The following is a 20,385-nucleotide window of genomic DNA, read 5'->3' as shown; positions in this document are numbered from 1 at the left end:
ATTTAAATACAAGGTATTATCCATTAGAATGTTAGTTGTGTTTACAATGCTTGCTAGTGTGAAATAATTCGCAGCGTTAAAAACACATTTTTTAAATCTTTAACTCATTTTCTTTTACTTTCAGTGTTGTTATGAACATTTATGTGACTTCAAGTTGAAAAATTTTTCGTTGAAATATTTTTGCTTTTTTAGTAGTTTTTGACATTGAATTTAATCAAATATTTAATTGTTCTATAACTAAAACATTATTATCTGTGAGTTTATTTGTAAGGTAGTCAGCTTAATTAGAAAAATAAATATATTGATTTACCCAAAGTTGGCTCAACCCATTTACAACTTACATTTGTTATGAGAACTTAATGCGCAAAAACTAGAAAATTGCGGGTTCACGTGTAGAAAAGTCTCTAATAGTGTCTGCACACCATTCGCTGTAAAGTGTTAAGCATCTTTGCTGCTGACGTGACAAGTGCTGCTAACCACGGAGTCAAACACACATCTCACTTAAAGTAGGCTTTCTGCTTTTCTCATCAACGCCAAAGCATAAATTATAGTGTCACATTTCTCTGCACTCCATTAGATCAAGTCCTACAGCACAGGAGCACAAAGTTGGGCAAATGTTTGCACTAGCTGCCTCCTAACATCATGAGACTGAATTTATTAATAATTTATTTGTAAGGATTTTAAAGATGTGCATCAGGAACAGGCTATCGGTAGTTTCACTTAAGTTCTTCATAAAAACAAACAAGTTTAAACTTGTATATTAACTTAATTTCGTACCTTTTATCCTCTTGTATTTGCATTTTATAAAATAAAATACCCGTCCGTGTTGAATCACGTTTCAAATACGATACATTGTAAGATTTATTCTTAGCTGAAATACAAGGCAACCATATTCAACAGTGAGTTAAGGATAATTTAATCCTGAAATTTGCAGGTTAGTCAAATTGAGTACCTACGCAAAACGCGCCATTTACAAATCACTCAAAATTTGTTTAAAATGTCTAGGAGCCATTTAACTCGTATATACGAGTTTCATTTTAAGGTTCCGTCTTTAATGTTTTTTTTTTGGACAGCGAAAAAGGCTAAAACTTGTGTTTACACGGACGGGTATAGGTATAAATATAGTGTTGTAAGTGGTATAGCGAAGTGCATGGAGCATTTATATTTAATACTTCACTTTCAGATTATAGTGTCACACCGTAAGTCCCAAAGAGGCGCGTTATCGAAGCGGAGACTGCACGCTAGTTCTGTGCCTGGAGCATAGATGCTGTAAGGCGTGTGATGCGCGAGGCATTGTCGCCCTTATCGCTTAGCGATTGTAGAGCTCATGCCCCCAGCCAGGCATCCATCTTAAAATGAACTGAACTGCTATTGAATAACGTCCTGTTGATACTTCTGAATAAACGGGAAAAAAATTATCGTTTGATTTATTATTATGAACACACGCTCGGCTTAGAATCAACTTAAGGATGTAGGTATGCCGCGTTCCCGGTCATTATTTTATATTTACGTTCCACATGGTTAAACTTGCTGACTTTTTGTGTGGCTAAACTTTACCAAAATAAAAAAAAAAGAAATATATAAATATCGCGTTTTTTTTTTCATCAGCTGGCAAAATTTCTAAATTTAACGTTTTTGTGCGGTATGGATAAGGAGAATGAAGTGGAATATAAAACGGTTACTTCTTAGGTTTCATGTCAATGTTAATGGCTTCTATGTGTTATGTTTAACTTCTTTCAGAAATAATTGCTTTATTTTATCTCACCCTTTAAAATCATCAATATTTTTAGATTTTAAAAACACTAAATAAATAATAAATTTTCTTGAAGAAATTTTAAACTATGATACCCCCCCCCCCCCCCCCCACAGTAGTCGCCAGCAATTGCCTTTGAACAAAAATAAAGTTTTTTATTCTATTTGGCCCTCCTTATCCATACTGCACAAAAATTATAAAAATCCAACTTTGTCAGCTAATTATGCAATAAGTATTTTATCATTTTGTTGAAGTTTGACCACTCAAAAAGTCTACGTGTTTACCTTAGTTAAACGTAAAAATGAAATAATGGTCTGAACGGAACATACACACTTAACTATATTATTTATTCAGAATACTATTCTGTACTGTCATGCTGTCTTGTAATGCATTGTTCTGTCTCATTTATCTTGTGGTCACTGTGCAATTTTTTACCCTTATTTATTTACTTTTCTTTTAAGTTACCATGTTGTATTAGACACTAGCTGTGCCCGCGACTTCGTCCTCGTGGAATAGTGTCTTTTGGTAGCATTTTTAATTATTTAGGCTAGTTATTTTACAAATAAGACACACACGTATAAATACTTTAATGAGCTATTTGCAGTGTTTCACTGCAAAGAACTTATTAAATTATTTAAGTATATAATTACATAAAGTATTAATATGAGTTTATTTAAGTACATTTTTATAAACTACTTTTTTTGTTTTCCCATCTTTTGCCAAAACATAAAAATTTGGCGGATTTGATACACGTGAGCATGCCACATAGAGTTGCCCATGGGAATTTTTTTTTTTTAAATGAACTCCTGCAACCTTAAGCGTATGTCCTTGAGCTTTATTAATTGTTATTGCAAATGCTGCTTTCAGGGGAAACTACACTCTTTTAAATTGAAATGGCAAATCAGTCGGAATTATTGGTATACGGGGATTCAAAACATTTTCTCCTTTTGCCATTCCAGTCATGGTTGCAGCTTTTATAATGTTGTGCCCCAGATGTGTAATTTGTAGCCGCGTACCATTACATAGCCTTGGCGCGTCAAGATTTATCATTAATAGGACTGGAACACCAACTTTCAGCCTCAACTTATGGGAAGGCACTCCTGATAATTCTAAGGAGTTGAGGAACTCTATAGGATGTGATGTGACTTGTTACAAAATAAACAAAAGAAGTTACCGTTCTCAGGTACCTAGCTAATATACAAATGTATGACAAATAATAATGACGTAATAACATCTAAATTCGAAAGTAATATACTTTTGACGAATGAAATAAACAAAACAATGACCCAACTAAAGAAAAAAAATATTTAATAACCTAACCCAAAAACTTAAAGTTATTTGTATTTCACGAAGAACATTAATTAAATAAACAAAAAATCGTGTAAGCAAATCGAATTGTAATCAATTTGCAGTGAATAATAATGAAATTGCAGCGGAAAGAATCAGTATTCGCATGCGTGTGGCACAGTCACCTGCCCGTTCGGGTAAGCACACTTAGGCATATTCCCCCACCTACACCGCGCCGTACCACGCCGCGCTCCACCCCCCCCCCCCCCCCCGGCTATGCTTGACTGCACAGCGCTCATTGCGTACGGCGCAGTTCTTGGCAAGTTTCTTACTCGCGTTAACTTCAGTTTCACATTTTGTAATGACTCCGTAAATGTTACATCAGATTAGCTCTAATATTTTGTCTCTTGTCACAAACTTATAAAACATTCACATAAACCTTACATATTGCCATACAAACTTTCATCCCCTATTCCCTATTGTTATTTTATACCATTGAGGGTAAAACTTTTACAAACTTTGAATGTCATATTTATTTATATCGAATCAACAGCCTAAAAAATATGTTTCAAGTTTCTAGCTCTAAAAATGACGATACTTCCATACAACTTTTCATTCCCCCCTTTCAACCCCTTACAACCATTTATTCGTATTAAAAATTAGCCTATGTCCTTTCTCAGGCTCTAGACTATCTGTGTACCAAATTTCATTTAAATCGGTTCAGTATAGTTTTGGCGTGAAAGCGCGACAGACGGACAGAGTTACTTTCGCATTTATAATATTAGTAAGGATTCTGAAACTCAGGCGTATGGTAAGAGACTTCACAAAGTAATGTTTTACGGTATTTGTAGGATCAGATTTTTCTTATATGTTGCATGTATTTGCCGCTTTATTTATAAATACAGTTGACTAAGCTCAATCATATCTCTGTCTTGTCTTACCACTTACTTGTAACAGTGATAGGCCTACTAAAATTAAGCGTGTTATATTTCTATCGCTTTTGGAGTACATATACCAAATCAACCTCAAATTCTAATTGGACCTTGGTACGTGTAAATAATAGCAGGGTTAAACACGAGAAGTTTGAATGCAAAGTGAAAGACACCTTAATTTAATGTGGTTTCGTAGGCAATCGAATGCTTAAATATCTTCTGACATAACAGCTGTTCAATGTAGTGTAGTTTGGTATGTCTGACGCCAGGGTTTAGAATAAAGTTTTGGCGTCATTTTCGATTACATCTTCGTCCACAATTAATACCGAATAACTTAACCACAACTTGATTAACTTCGAAGATAAATATTTTATAACAAAAATATATTTATCCTGTTTCCCCTTTTGTGGTGAAATTTCGTTATAATATATAGCCCATTGCTAAAGTAAACCACATATCTGAATAAGAAAGGATTTATAAAAATCAGTTTTTTTTTCGCTTTGTTCGCAATGCCGGAACAAACAAACGGAAAATCAGTCAAACATAAAAAAACTATGTTTGTATATTTGAGATGCAAATATTGTAAACATAATTTAATTAAATGTTTGTAAATAATGCAGTGTCCAGACTTTTAGTCTGAACTATTTTATTATTAGTTTATAAATACGTATATGATACATATGCATAATTTATTTATCTTTAGAAATTGTGATATATTCAAAAACATTTATCAAGGATTTAAAATATTCGCCATTTTTATTTAAAATTCTGAACATTTAAATTTATACGATTAAAATTAAATACAATTTTGATTTTTTTTGAAATTACATTTTAAATTAAAATTTATATTTTTTAATAATAAATCCACATCGATTACTTAAACATTGGACTCTTTAGCAATGATTTCTTCTAGCTACTATTGGTCAAGATTAATTATTAAGAAAGTTATGCAATCTGTTACAAGCAAGAATTAAAAATCTATATATACCAGAACTGTTACAAGCAAGAATTAAAAAAACTATTGATACCAGAAACTTAAAATAGTGTCATTAAAGTTTTCACTTCGTAATCATTTAAAGAAAATTAATTATTATTTTTTACCAATAATGCAATACCTTTTTAAATATTTGATTTGAAAACAATTATACCTATAATAATTTCAAAAATAAAATTTACTCTGCCTTTATTATTGAAAAATTATTATTTCAGCAGTTTTATTTTTAAAAAAATGGGAATTTAATTGATTTGTATTAAAATGTGTTTAGTTTCTTCTTAAACAAAGGTTATACAAAAAATTCCTCTTTTAAAAGTTGTATTTTTTTTTGTTTTTCTTATCATATTTAACTTTCCAGTTTTTTTTTAAATATCTTATGCATTTAATAGATTTGTATTTAATTTATATATTAATTTTCAAAGAAACCATGTGAAAAACCACTTTTTTTTTTCAGTTGATTAAATTTCTTTTTACATATTTCAACTAACTCTCTCAAATTGAAGTCTTTGTTATCGAGCTAAATATGTGTCGACATTTTTGAATACATAGAACAATAAATTATATAGGAATACAAAAAATTCACATGCGACTAGTACTTATAACTTAATATTCCAGTGCTAGTTATCCTGTTATACTTTTTTCCCAACAGTGATTGAATCATATGTTGAGACTGTGATATAATATATTGTGTGCTCAGAGTAATGTAGACAGTGAAGAAAATAAAACTTAAATAAGTATGTTTCGTAATATAATAATTATTGACGTGACAACGTCTAATAAATCTATGAACGCCAGTTGCACGCACGAAACAGTGTCCCGTTACGCATATTGTCCCGTTACGATTTGCCCCATTAAGCTCATTGTACGCTTGTGCCGCATCTATCTCTCTTCCACTCGATTGGAACAACCATCGATTTGACTTTTTCGACGCACATTAAACTTGAAACACTCCCATTCGTTTCCTACTTTTCCTATGATCGTCCTATCCTTAACAGAATAACACAGATTGGAAGAAGTTAAATAGCAAACACGTATAAAAGTTATAGTTAATATAATCTCTTCGTTAAAGTAATAAACATATTTGAATTAATGACTGCAAATAAAAGTAAATTTATCAATTAAATTGTAGATTTAATTTCACTCCTTTGTATCCATACAAAATAATGATAATTAAAAAAAAATGATTCAATTTTTTTCATAAAAGTATGCAATCATTTCATCAATGTTTTGTTATGAAGTTTCACGTTAAACTATCGTCCGTAAACCGACTTTACAGACAACCAATTTTTTGTTGTTGATGTTGAAATAACTTAAAATTGAATGATGTGAGGTAAGTATGTTTGAACCACGGTCGCTTGCCGCAGGGATGCTGACGTGCAAGCAGGTGCTCAACATCATGGTCATCCTGGGCTTCATGTTCAACTACATGCTGCGCGTGAACCTGACCATCGCCATCGTCGCCATGGTGACGCCCAGCAACAACACGGACGGCGCGGGCCACGCGGCGCCCGCGGAGTCGCAGTGCTCGGGGCTACAGCCGGTGGAGGCGAGCGGGCCCGAGCTCGGCCGGAACCTCACGAGGTCTACCTATCAGCCGGCCCCCGCGGTGCGTACTACAGCTGCTCCGCCTGACGCACACTGTGTTGTTCAGTACTAGGCCACGCGGCGCCCGCGGAGTCGCAGTGCTCGGGGCTACAGCCGGCGGAGGCGAGCGGGCCCGAGCTCGGCCGGAACCTCACGAGGTCTACCTATCAGCCGGCCCCCGCGGTGCGTACTACAGCTGCTCCGCCTGACGCACACTGTGTTGTTCAGTACTAGGCCACGCGGCGCCCGCGGAGTCGCAGTGCTCGGGGCTGCAGCCGGCGGAGGCGAGCGGGCCCGAGCTCGGCCGGAACCTCACGAGGTCTACCTCGCAGCCGGCCCCCGCGGTGCGTACTACAGCTGCTCCGCCTGACGCACACTGTGTTGTTCAGTACTAGGCCACGCGGTGCTCGGGACTGCAGCCGGCGGAGGCGAGCGGGCCCGAGCTCGGCTGGAACCTCACGAGGTCTACCTCGCAGCCGGCCGCCGCGGTGCGTACCACAGCTGCTCCGCCTGACGCACACTGTGTTGTTCAGTACTAGGCCGCGCGGCGCCCGGACTGCAGCCGGCGGAGGCGAGCGGGCCCAAGCTCGGCCGGAACCTCACGAGGTCTACCTGGCAGCCGGCCCCCGCGGTGCGTACCACAGCTGCTCCGCCTGACGCACACTGTGTTGTTCAGTACTAGGCCGCGTGACGCCCGGACTGCAGCCGGCGGAGGCGAGCGGGCCCGAGCTCGGCCGGAACCTCACGAGGTAAACCTCGCAGCCGGCCCCCGAGGTGCGTACTGCAGCTCCGTCTAGTTTCTTAGTTTTTTAGGTGCTGTCTGGCGGCGGAGTAAGTGGTCAGTGTAACCACTCACCACCAGGAGCGCTTGCGTCTATGGTCAAATATTCCAGATACAAATAAAATTCAAAGCGGACCACGAGTCAAAGTGCCCAACCCCCGCACGGGAGACTCTTTTCTACTCTGTCCAACACTTCATCCAGACCATCCTCTGTCTCCTGTAAATTCCTACACGTAATGCATGCCTATTTGCATCCCGCTTGAATGTGCTCAGGGTTTTCCTTGTGTCTATGCAGGTTTTACCTGGGCCCAACCTATCTCCAGTTATAGTATAGATTTAAGAGTGAGGGGAGTTATTCATGGCGCTAGTCGTTGCCATGGCTGGCCAATCCCGTCCTAGCACACGATGCATCTGACCCTCTTCCTGCATGGCTAATCCCAGCATGACTAGGCGTATAGGCTTCGGCCTGAGACGCACCTAGATCTCTCCCTAACCCGGACCCCTCCAAAATACACTTAGTTTTAGTTAGGTTAGAAAAAAAAATCACAGCTCCACCTGACGCTCACTGTGTTGTTCAGTATTAGGCCGTCACTATAGGTTCACTTATACACTCTAGAATAACATTTTCAACTAATTCCATTTATATTTAGTTATTTAATTTTGAATTAAGAGAACTCATGGTTTCAAGGGATGGTGACATACGGCAAACGAAAAGCAGATAAATAACTAAAGAAATAGACCATAGAGATATAATACAAAGTATGTACTCGTGTAAAATATTAACTAAAATAATAGTTAATTAATGTTCAATTAACTTTAAAATTCGCGAGATTAATTATTATAACAATTTAAATTTTTTAATTAAATTTAGTCTTTTATGTCAAAAGTTTGCTAAATTCATTGGATTGAAGTAACGTGATAGGAGATGCAATTTTAAGTCTTTGCACATTCAGAAGAACCTGGATTTTATTTCCAGTCCAGAAACATCATTTCAGATTTACATGTTACTCCAGGCCAACCCCGGCAGGGTACATTAGATATATCATAACTTATGACATGTAATTTTAACGAAATACCTATATCCAAACGCAGCACATGTTATAAAACAATATGTTATACCCGCGCATGGGATTGCTTCCTTGTCATTGGCGACCATCTGCCAGGTCCATATAGGACGCGTTTGCTTCCACAATGAATGGCAATGATTAATGTGCTGACAGTATACGTATATCTTAAAAATATACCAAACCAAAAAAAAAAACATGACAATTGTTAAATGTTTGAACACACTAGTGGTGTAGATTGTTTTCGTATAAAATGCATCAACCTATTAAAAAAACACACACACACACATATATCCATCCCAGTTTCTCAGCATGGTTTCTTGGCGCTGTCCTACGACTGTAAAGAGTTCCAGCAGATACTTATCCTGGGGCATCATAATGGTACTGATGCACGGTCTCTGGTCTCTGTTCCTTGAGGATGAGTTGCTGCAGACGCGCTACGACTGGGACGAGTTTCAGCAGATACTTATCCTGGGCTACTTCTTCTGGGGCAACATGATGGTACTGATGCACGGACTCTGGTCTCTGTCCCTTACAGGAAGAGTTGCTGCAGACGCGCTACGACTGGGACGAGTTCCAGCTGATACTTATCCTGGGCTACTTCTTCTGGGGCAACATGATGGTACTGATGCATGGTCTCTGGTCACTGTCCCTTGAATGAAGAGCTGCAAAGACGCGCTATGGCTGGGACGAGTTCCAGCAGATACTTATCCTGGGGAAACATGATGGTACTGATGCACGGTCACTGGTCTCTGTCCCTTGCAGGAAAAGCTGCTGCAGACGCGCTATGACTGGGACGAGTTCCAGCAGATACTTATCCTGAGCTACTTATTCTGGGGCAACATGATGGTACTGATGCACCGTCTCTGGTCTCTGTCCCTTGCAGAAGAGCTGCTGCAGACGCGCTATGACTGGGACGAATTCCAGCAGATACTTATCCTGGGGCAACATGATATTACTGATGCAGGGTCTCTGGTCTCTGTCCCTTGCAGGAAGAGCTGCTGCAGACGCGCTACGAATGGGACGAGTTCAAGCAGATACTTATCCTGAGCTACTTCTTCTGGGGCAACATGATGGTACTGATGCATGGTCTCTGGTATCTGTCCCTTGCAGGAAGAGCTGCAGCAGACGCGCTATGACTGGGACGAGTTCCAGCAGAACCTGATCCTGGGCTCCTTCTTCTGGGGCTACCTGGCGACCGAGGTGCCCGGGGGCCGGCTGGCCGAGGTGTTCGGCGCGCGCCGCGTGTTCGGCTGCTCCATGCTGGCCGCGTCGCTGCTCACCGTGCTGGTGCCCGCGGCCGCCAGCGCCAGCTACGTGGCGGTGGTCGTCCTGCGAGTCCTCCTGGGGCTCATGCTGGTAGGCTGCTGCACTGTCCTCCTGGGGCTCATGCTGGTAGGCTGCTCTACTTTCCTCTTGGGGCTCATGCTGGTAGGCTGCTGCACTGTCCTCCAGGGTCTCATGCTGGTAGGCTGCTGCACTGTCCTCCTGGGGCTCATGCTGGTAGGCTGCTGCACTGTCCTCCTGGGGCTCATGCTGGTAGGTGCTGCACTGTCCTCCTGGGGCTCATGCTGGTAGGTGCTGCACTGTCCTTCTGGGGCTCATGCTGGTAGGCTGCTGCACTGTCCTCCTGGGGCTCATGCTGGTAGGCTGCTCCACTGTCCTCTTGGGGCTCATGCTGGTAGGCTGCTGCACTGTCCTCCTGGGGCTCATGCTGGTAGGCTGTTGCACTGTCCTCCTGGGACTCATGCTGGTAGGCTGCGGCACTGTCCTCCTGTGACTCATGCTGGTAGGCTGCTGCACTGTCGTCCTGGGACTCATGCTGGTAGGCTGCTGCACTGTCCTCCTGGGGCTCATGCTGGTAGGCTGTTGAACTGTCCTCCTGGGACTCATGCTGGTAGGCTGCGGCCCTGTCCTCCTGTGACTCATGCTGGTAGGCTGCTGCACTGTCGTCCTGGGACTCATGCTGGTAGGCTGCTGCACTGTCCTCCTGGGGCTCATGCTGGTAGGCTGCTGCACTGTTCTCCTTCCATCTTCTTGTGGATACTGAGATTACTTGTGTGGTATATTGTGCGCTGCCAGGTTGGAAACGCACGTCCGGAAGGGGAAAGGAGGGGAAGGAGCGCTATCATCGGAATCGGCGATGAAGCCATCCGCTTCAATTCCCCCTCTCTAAACTCTTCTTGCCTGAGAAACCGCCCACGAAGAGAAGAAACTGCTTAATAACTGTCCAACTGTTAGATCCTGTCTCAATCTAATAATCCATGGAACATTAACCAGTCCGTCCAGGATCCAGAATGCTTAATTGGTGAATACATGTGTGAGATACATGGTACACTTCTTGAGTGGGGCTCTGGCGAGTGACAGGCAGTCCCACGAGAACCCAATCTTGAAGCCTCGATCAAGGGCCCTCCAGCGAGGCACCGTCCACGTCAGCCGATCCACAGCAATGAAGCGCACCCCGACCAGGGATGCCAAAAAGAGCCGCGGAGGATCATGGAACGGCGGTCCTCACGCTACAACTCACGACGCTCCCGCGAGGGGAGAAGATGATGCGATGGTGGAAAAACGATGTGGAGAACAACCGGAGGCTGGAGGGTGGTCTCCATCAGGCTAGTTATGCTGATTGGGAGGGGGTGCAGCAACCCATGCTGGGACGTCTTCGGCGATGGCTGGCGCAATGACTCAGACGAACCCACCGCTGGCTCGACGACGAAAGCGCGCAAGGTTGGGAAGAGTGGAAATGGAAGAGTAGCAGAGCTGAAACAAGGGGAAGGCGCCGCAAACACCAACACACACAAGAGAGGAAACAAACACCCTCACAACCCTTAGTAAAACATAGTCACGCTACGCTAACCTATCATGGGCCGCACGCCCTACATACTATAATGACTAGATAAAGCATACACAAGAGGGCCGCTAAGGGGCCTTAACTTATAAAAGGTTTCACCTGACTAACATGACATTTACGATACTTGTTCATATATTAACAAGAACATAACAGGAGTGTGTTAGGACCTAAGATTTTATTCACTTCATACGGCCCTTCATATGGGGGCAGAAGTTTGACATTTAATTGAGAGGCTAAACTAGGCAGCCGATATGAACGACATAACACTAGATCCCCCATGTGGTATTTAGTCTCAGATCTATTTTTATTATAGGCCTCTGCCACTGATTGACAAGCACGCTGAAGATTGCACTCTACAGACCTTAAGAGCTTCTCCACGGCTTTGGCATCCAGGCCTGAGTCGATGGATGGCAGACCCCACTGATTTAGGAGTGGGTGAGTCAGGTCGCGACCCAGGAAGGGCAAGCAGGGAGGGAACCCAGTAGCGGAATGACAGGCGGAGTTTAACCCTACGTTTATGAAGGCCAGGTCCGAGTCCCATAACGACTGATCCTCACGATAGAATGAAATCAGAATGCCCTTCAACACCTTGTTAACGCGTTCTACCATATTGCCCTGAGGGAAATATGGTTAGCTGAACACAGGTCTAGCTGCCCATTCAAAGAGAAAGTTCTTATATGAGCTGGATTGGAAGTATGGGGCGTTGTCAGAGACTACGAGGTTCGGGGGCCCGAACAACTTAAAAACTTGATCTGAAAGAGCTTTGACTATTGACTCTGCCTTCATGTTCCGGAGAGGTAACAGAATTACAAACTTAGTGAAAATATCTAGGACTACCAGTATGCAAATATTGCCTTAGATCTTGTTAAGGGACCGAAGATATCAAGGTGGATGGTATGCCACGGTGCCACCGGGGGGTCGGCAGCATACAGTCCCACCCTGGCGTTATGGGGGGGTTTTAGACACCTGACAATCATAACATGAGCGCACAAAATTTACGAACATCCTCATGAAGCTCTGGCCAAAATAGATGTTTAGAAATATGTAATAAGGTCTTTTCAATGCCCAAGTGACATCCTAACACTGATGCGTGAAAATAAGTGAGAACCATGGGTCTCAGAACACTCGGAACCACCGCGCGACGTGCTTTTCCAGAGATACTCGTATGAAAAATTAAGTCCTGTTCTAATACATAAGGTATTTGTTTTCCTGCCCTTAATTCACTTAGTATCTCCTGACACCAAGGATCCTCTTGTTGGCAGTTTTTTAGGTTAAAATAAGATTCAGGAAAAATTCTAAATGCAACTACATGTTCGGAATCGCAAGAATTTTCTGTAGGATTAGATTAGAACTCATCCGTACAAAACATGCGCGATAAGGAATCCTCAATGACATTGCCTTTACCAGGAACATGATGAATAGTAAAATGGAATCTAGACAAACGCAGGATACACCGACCAAGCTTACCCAATTGATGCGGATGGTTAAATAACCAGCTTAGGGCCTGGTTATCTGTAAACAGATCAAATTCTTTTGCGTCCAAATAACTCTCGAATTTTTCCAATGCAAACAAGCATGCCAAAGCCTCTTTTTCATAAACCCTTAGACTACGTTCTGACTCCGATAAGGTTCGGCTGGCGTAAGCAATGGGACGAATTTTATTATTTTCTAAATGTCCGAGTACTGCGCCCAGGGCAATTGAAGAAGCGTCTACTTGGACAGCAAATTTTTTGTCAAAGTCCGGGAGAATTAGAATAGGTGGTGACGCCATAGCCTTTTTCAATTGCTGGAAGGATTTTTCCTGGTCGTCACCCCATGTAAATGCCGCCCCTTTTTTGCGCAAAATATTTAGTGGAGCGCATATAGAGGCATAATTCTCCACAAAACGGGAAAAATATCCAATCATGCCCAAGAAGCGTTGCAGCCCTTTTAAATTAATAGGCCTCGGAAATTGAATAATAGGGGCGATCTTTTGAGGGTTCATCAGGAGTTTCCCCTGTGAAATGACAAACCCTAAAAATTTTACAGATGTCTGGCCAAATTCTATTTTCTTTGGATTCACAGTTAAGTTAGCTTTTCTCAGACGTTCCAAAAAATCAGTGACATGGTTTAAATGGTCGGAAAAGGTATTACTATAGATAATAATGTCATCAATGTAATTGAAGACGTATTTATATTTTAGGTCAGCGAGAATGTGATCTAATATTCTGCTCATTGCCTGGCTACCGAATGTCACTCCCATCGGAATCCTATTAAACTCGAAGTGGCCGAAAGGGGTAGAAAAGGCGGTGTACTTGCAGCAGGCGGGATCCAATAAACACTGGTGAAAGCTGTGGTTTAGATCAACCACTGTGAAAAAATTAGCCTTTCCTAACTGCTGTAATGCACCCTCTACAGTAGGTAACGGATACACATCCTCGTCTGCTATCTTCCTGTTTAGCGGGATGTAATTATGTGCCATTCGCCAACTTACACCGTCGCTTTTGCGAACCAGAAATGTGGGCGTGCTGAAATTAGACGTAGAGGGGGAAATTACCCCAGCCGCGAGTAGATTCTCAACAATTTGGCGCATGGCTTGCAATTTGGGAGGCGACACTTTGTAATACTTGCTGTGGACGGGTGTTTCATCTTTTAAATAGAATCGGTATGGTAATATTTCACATTTACCTATCCTGGTGGTAATAACATCAGAAAATTTATTTATAAGTTCCCTAAGGGTGGTAACTCGAGTCTCCTCGGAAACATCCTGACATACAACTACGAGGTTGGCAGTCGTGTCAAAACGCAGGGGGATTTTAACACTGGGCGCAAAATCAAAACGCAACTCGTGCCTCCCCAGGTCTAGAACACTGCGGGTTTTTCCCAAAAAATCCAATCCAATAATTAGCTCTGGTGACATCCCTGGGACCACAGCAAACTTCCATGACCACGAAAATTGTTTTATTTTAAAGTGAAGTATCACTGATTGATTAGAAACTAAGCACCCTCCATTTGCAACAAATAACTTCATGGTCTCTGATACAAAAGCATGCGATGGAAATAAATTAGGAAATTGATGTCGAAGACATTGCACAAAGCGCTCACTCATAACCGAGCGAGTAGCCCCGGTATCAACCAGAGCGGGAAAAAAACTACCTCCTATTTGAACAGGGAGAAAATGCAAAAGGTTTTTACGAGAGGTTTTTTCCAGAAAACGACGGCGCCTACCTCTCTTACGACCCGTCAAACCCCGTTTCCCTGACACGAAGATCGGTAGTGGCCTTTACCATGACATTTAAAGCATCTACGAATGGTAGGATTAACGTAGGGAGCTCGGCAATTCACCACAATGTGGCCAAACTGGCAACAGTTGGCACAACGCTGGTGGTTATATTCCGCGGCACCCGGTACCTGCACTGCGGCTCGTACTCCACTGTCTCGGCGCGCAGCGGAGTTAACAACGGGATCGCTTACAGCGGGCGCGTTGGGAGGCCGGGGCGGAGTAGAAATGTCGCGGGGGTGCGAGGTATAAATGGTTGATCCGCCACGGGGCAAATTATAATCGCGCTGTGAACGCAATGCTTGGTCACCTGATTTATTTCCAGAAACTACGTTGTGACTACGTCTCTTAACACGCATTTCCTCCTGGTAGTTCTTATGCCACCCCTGGTCTGTCACTACGTCGCTACCGTCACGGGCGAATTTATCCTCATACCTAATTTTCGCAGCTAAGCGCCCATCAATGTCCGTAGCCCAAGAACGTAAAGCATCTAAGGTTGAGGGGGGGGGGGAAGCATGCTTGCCATACTAATCACCCGCGGAGCTACATTACCCAGAATTAGCGCTACTAATTCAGATTCATTCGTGTCAAGCTCCAAGATACTTGCGTACGCTAACACGCAATCAACAAACTGTGCTACTGACTCGTTTGGCCTCTGGAACCTCAATACAAAATTACGCTTGCACGTGTCTATCACCTGCGGCGGACATACCGCACGAATGACTGACATTTTGAAAGAGTGATAGTCAGTGCCTTGAATGATAGCATCAGTGAGCTTGTTTACATATACACCAGCACACTTTGTCAACAAGCCCTGCATCAGTGATGTATTAGACACTAATTTAAGTTTACACAAACGATCCGCTACTAGGAAAAAATCTAAGACTACCCCAGGATCACTACTATCAAGCACCGGGATGGTTTTGAGGACGGAAAAATACAGCTTCTGGGAAAAGGAATCTGGTGGAACACTCACTTCCGGGTTAGCCTTACCGCCCATCGCCCCGGCCGGACCGCCGGCCGGAAAATCAGCCGCCTCACGTAAATAATGAAACAATCGTGCGCGCAAGTCCGCGACAGTGTCACTAGCCTCTGCTGGTAACTGATTTTCCTGGAGATACTGTAGAAGCTCCTCTTTGTGTAACTGGTACACCCAGCTAACTCCAACTGTAGTCGTGCTCGCCATCATGAAACAAACAAGAACAACACCTTCAACTGCTGTTACAAGCAGAGTTGTGCAGTCTTTGAAGCCACACTGCGGCACGCCACAGTTTGACTACAATGAACCCGCACACACAACACGAGTTAATAAACCTAACCCAACACAGCAGGAAAATCGTTGTTTAATTTAAGGGGAACTGCACCGACATCAAGGAACAAAAGTTATATAAACCAGGATCATTTTATTAAACTTGTTCTTAGTTACAACAATTAATATATGTATATCTTTGGTTTTACAAATTTCTTAGAATTGGGAGCAATTAAGGCTCAGATCAATTACAATGCTTTTGGTGAATAAGATTCTTGCACACTAATAAATCGCAAGGACATAGAGACGTACTTAAATCAAAACAAATGTACACTTCGCACTGCTAACATTCTTAGATATTGTGTTTCATACTGAATTCTACCATGATGATACCTCAAACGGACATTTAACTTAGCCCTACTAACTCGTAACGGGCCTAGACTTAGATGTGACCTCAGATAAATAACTTTAACACAATAAAACATTTACGAGACGCGTCCCTATAAAATACGTAAGTAGAACTAAACGTCGGCCACGCGTGAAACAAGATAGTAAGGACCACTGGTCACCTAACCCAAAATGTAATACCCTAAACTACCAGGCAGGAGCCATACGATCAACTGGAACTGAGCTAGTGTAATAGAACCGGGAGGTAAGCACCTCCGACTGCGCACATCACTGACACTAGATGTAACCTAGCCTTAACCTGTCAGCCACTCGGCGGTAGAATTGTACCAAAAGCCCGAACTATCGTCACACGACTCCTACAGCATTTAAGTCTTTAAACGGACAATGTAGTGTCATAATGATGTGACTGTTAAGTGCAGACATAAATATTCAATAAGCAGAGAAGCATAGCTTCGCCGAGTGCTGACCATGAGCTAATTAACGCGTGCCGACAGACTGATTCCCTTCTCAAGAGAGAGAGGAGGCCAGCAACTGTAAATTTTTTTTTTTTTTTCCTAGCCTAAGTTAATTCTAAGTGTGTAGGGGAGGGTCCAGGTTAGGGGAGGACCTAAGTGTGTCTCAGGCCGAAGCCTATACACTCTACCATGCGGGTTTTTAACCATGCAGGACAAGGGCGCGTGCATCGTGTGCTATTGGGGTTTACTGGCCAGCCATGGCTGCAATTGGCGCCATGACTGACGCCCCATTGGTCGCCTAGCTTAAAAGCTAGCTAATGTGACCCAGGTAAAACCTGCATAGACACAGGGAAAACCCTGGGCCGGTTCATGCGGGGATCAATTAACATGCATTAAGCAAGCAGGTAACTACTGGACAAGAGGAAGAAGGGTCCAGGTAAGAAGAGTTGGAGGGGCTGAAAAATCAACCATGCTGGAGTTGGGTGCTTGGGCCTTGCGGCCCGCATTTAAAGGTTGGGAACTCCTGGGTTATTATTAACCAGGGGCGCAAGCACCCCCAGGGGCGGGCGACTTCACTCGTCAGCCCAGCCACAGCTGCCCAGGCAGCCACAGTTAAAACAGAAGTGGGCAGACGAGCCAGTAAACCGGCTCGAACTGCTGGCTCTCGGAGCGAAAGGCAGCTAGACATTGCGCCATCTTCATCTTCCTTCTTCCAGTCAACAGCCAACGACCTTTCAAGCCAGGGTGGGGGTAAGTCGTTCAGGCGAATGAAGTATCTTGCGAGTCGGACCCTCTTGCCCCCCAAATTCCCGGTTCGGTTGAAGGTCGCGCCGCCCAGGCTACCACTGGCTCCAACAGGGCCCCAACTTGAAGGCGCCGCCATCTCTTCCTTCAGAATTCCGACGCTGTTCAGTTCCGTTGCGCGCGCGGCAGTCCACAGCTCCGCAAGTTCCAGCCCGCAGTTCGTCTACACTTCGCTACTAAGGCACATCGAGCTCCCCTGCGGTGCCTTCGCCGACGAAGCTGCTTTCTGCCGCGCGCCGAGCTACATTCAGGCTACCTTTCTCCCCGACAGCCGTGATAACGACTTCACAGGCCGGCCATTGGTCCGCGGACTGCTATTGGTTATTCACAGCCACCCCAGCGAGATTGCAACTCTCGGGCTGGGCTCCCGTATCCGCCACCCGCGGGACGCGGTCGGTAGCAGTTGGCGCTGCTAGGCCGCCCCCAGCACGCACACAAAACCAACACGCACTGCCAGCCTTCGGTTACCCAATAGGGCGCAGGGAACTCCCAGCCAACAGCCCGCGAGAGAGATGCGCACGCCCCGAGAGACGACCACCGACCAGCAACTGTATTAAGCTACGCGGCGCTTATATAGGCCACCGAAACTATGACACGAGGAGCGCTGGTGTCGCGGCCGGAGGGGGAGGAGTGGTGAAAAGGAGGAGATGTAGGGGAAAAGCATTCGGAGAGGAAGGGGAAAGGAGGGGAAGGAGCGCTATCATCGGAATCGGCGATGAAGCCATCCGCTTCAGCTTTTCATCGCAAACGGCGTGGGAGACAAGCCAGAGGATCAAGTTAAATGACGTGCAATCCTTATTTCGTCTGTAGGTAAACAAACGTATGAAGTGCTACGCAATCTGTGTGAGCCCAAGAAGCCATCGGAGCGCACCTACAGCGAGCTAGTCACTTTGTTGACGAGCCATTTTTCTCCACGGCCGTCTGTGATTGCCGAGCGTCACAACTTCCACAAGTGTGTCCAACAAGAACAGGACACAGTTTCAGATTTTGTGGTGAATTTAAGGAAATTAACGCGCTTTTACAATTTTGGTACCTTATTAGACGCCGCCTTGCGTGACCAGTTTGTGGTAGGGTTAAGGGACAGAAACATTACCCAGCGGCTTTACCTGGAAACCGATAACCTCACCTTCGAAAAGGCAGTAGGCATAGCAGTTCAGCATGAAGCGGCCGTGGGAAATGCAGTCCTTCATGTAAATGTGCCGAAAGTTGAAATTTCACACAGCTCGGCGGAACAGGCCGAGGGACCAGTAAATATACACGTGGTGAAAACACGTTCGCGGGAAGATGGCGTCAAAAACCAGGGCGGGCCTGGGTGTTTGTGCTGTGGAAATGTTTCTCATTATGTGCGTGACTGCAAGTTCCGTAAGTACAAGTGTAATAATTGTAAACGTATAGGACATCTTAAACGAATGTGTCCGAACTTCATGTCGACTGATACGAAGGACCGGACCCGTCATAATTATGTTGTGCGTGAAGACCCTAATCGCCAAAGTGTACACACATCGGACGAGGATTTCGCGTCTGTGTTCCAGTTGTGTGGGTTGGCAGCCAGGTCACGACCTTGGGTTATGGAGGTGTCGGTGGGGGACGTGGTGCTGGATATGGAAATCGACAGTGGCGCATCCATATCCGCTATTTCAGAAAGGCTGTATAGGATGCAGTTTTCAAAATACCCCTTGTCTCCGACACGGGTTAGTCTCAAGTCTTACACGAACGGTGTAATACACCCATGCGGGGCAATTACAGTACTGGTGCAAGTGAAATCGAGCAAGCCCAAGAAGCTAGATTTGTTTGTAGTTCCAAATGGAGGCCCTCCACTTCTTGGCAGGGATTGGTACGATGCTTTAGAGCTGCCAAAACCAAGTCTCAACCATATCAGGGCCACTTCAGATGAGGACAGGTCAGTGCTGAGTGTCATTACCAAACAGTACCCTACCTTGTTCGATGACAGTTTGGGTACATTCATTGGAAGTAAGGTGTCACTGCATGTACGTGAAGGGACAGCACCAGTCTTTTTACCTGCTAGGCCCCTGACGTTAGGTGTACTTCATCCAGTGTCATTTAGTGAGTGGGCCACCCCAATCGTTCCGGTTGCAAAACGTGATGGTACGGTCCGTATTTGTGCTGATTTTGAGATCACAGTCAACCCTAACCTCATTGTGGAACATTATCCTTTACCACGAGTTGATGAGTTGTTTTCCAAGCTGCAAGGGGGGATAGAGTTTTCTCAAATTGATCTTTCCCAGGCATTCCAGCAGTTGCAGCTCGATGAGAAGTCGCAGGAGCTGTGCACTATCAACACGCATAGGGGATTGTTTCGGTTTAGCAGACTTCCTTTTGAAATAGTGTCTTGCCCTGCTATTTTTCAACGCACAATGGAGCAAGTCCTACAGGGGTTAGAAGGTGTTGTGTGTTTTCAAGATGACATTTTGGTAACAGGCGCTACCAAGGAAATTCACTGGCGAAATCTTCATGGACTGTTACAACGTCTGCAGGACTCTGGTTTCAAGGTAAATAAAGCGAAATGTGCATTTTTCCGTTCATCAGTCTCTTTTCTGGGGCATCGGGTAGATAAGGAGGGGTTGCATACGAGTGATGACAAAGTCAAAGCAGTAGTAGATGCGCCGCCACCTCGTAGTGTCAGCCAGTTGAGGGCATGGCTAGGTCTGGTTAATTACTATGCCCATTTTCTGCCTAACCTAGCCACGGTGTTGGCACCTTTACATGAGATTTGAAAAAGGGTCATAAGTAGGTTTGGGCACAAAGCTGTGATTCTGCCTTCAAAGAGTTAAAACAGCTGATTGTCTCCTCACATGTTGTCATATACTACAACCCGGATTTGCCAGTTCATTTGGCATGCGATGCGTCCCCATATGGTGTGGGAGCAGTCCTAAGCCACATCCTACCCAGCAGGGAAGAGAAGCCAGTTGCATTTGCTTCTCGCACCTTGTCGTCTGCAGAGAG

The 20,385-nt window shown here is 44.1% G+C and overlaps 1 protein-coding gene across 1 annotated transcript in view; it reads left to right on the top strand.

The window, feature by feature from the left end:
• LOC134542546 (sialin) overlaps positions 1–20,385 on the top strand; it is a 72,545-nt gene that overhangs the window by 6,954 nt on the left and 45,206 nt on the right. Inside the window, exons 2-3 of the mRNA XM_063386907.1 lie at positions 6,331–6,572; positions 9,509–9,754. Coding sequence (XP_063242977.1) covers positions 6,331–6,572; positions 9,509–9,754 — 488 coding nt within the window. The remainder of the gene's footprint in view (positions 1–6,330; positions 6,573–9,508; positions 9,755–20,385) is intronic.

This window comes from Bacillus rossius, assembly GCF_032445375.1.
Source record: "Bacillus rossius redtenbacheri isolate Brsri chromosome 9 unlocalized genomic scaffold, Brsri_v3 Brsri_v3_scf9_1, whole genome shotgun sequence".
NCBI lineage: Eukaryota > Metazoa > Arthropoda > Insecta > Phasmatodea > Bacillidae > Bacillus > Bacillus rossius.
Note: the sequence above shows the minus strand (reverse complement) of the source record. Positions and strands in the feature narration are given on the sequence as shown.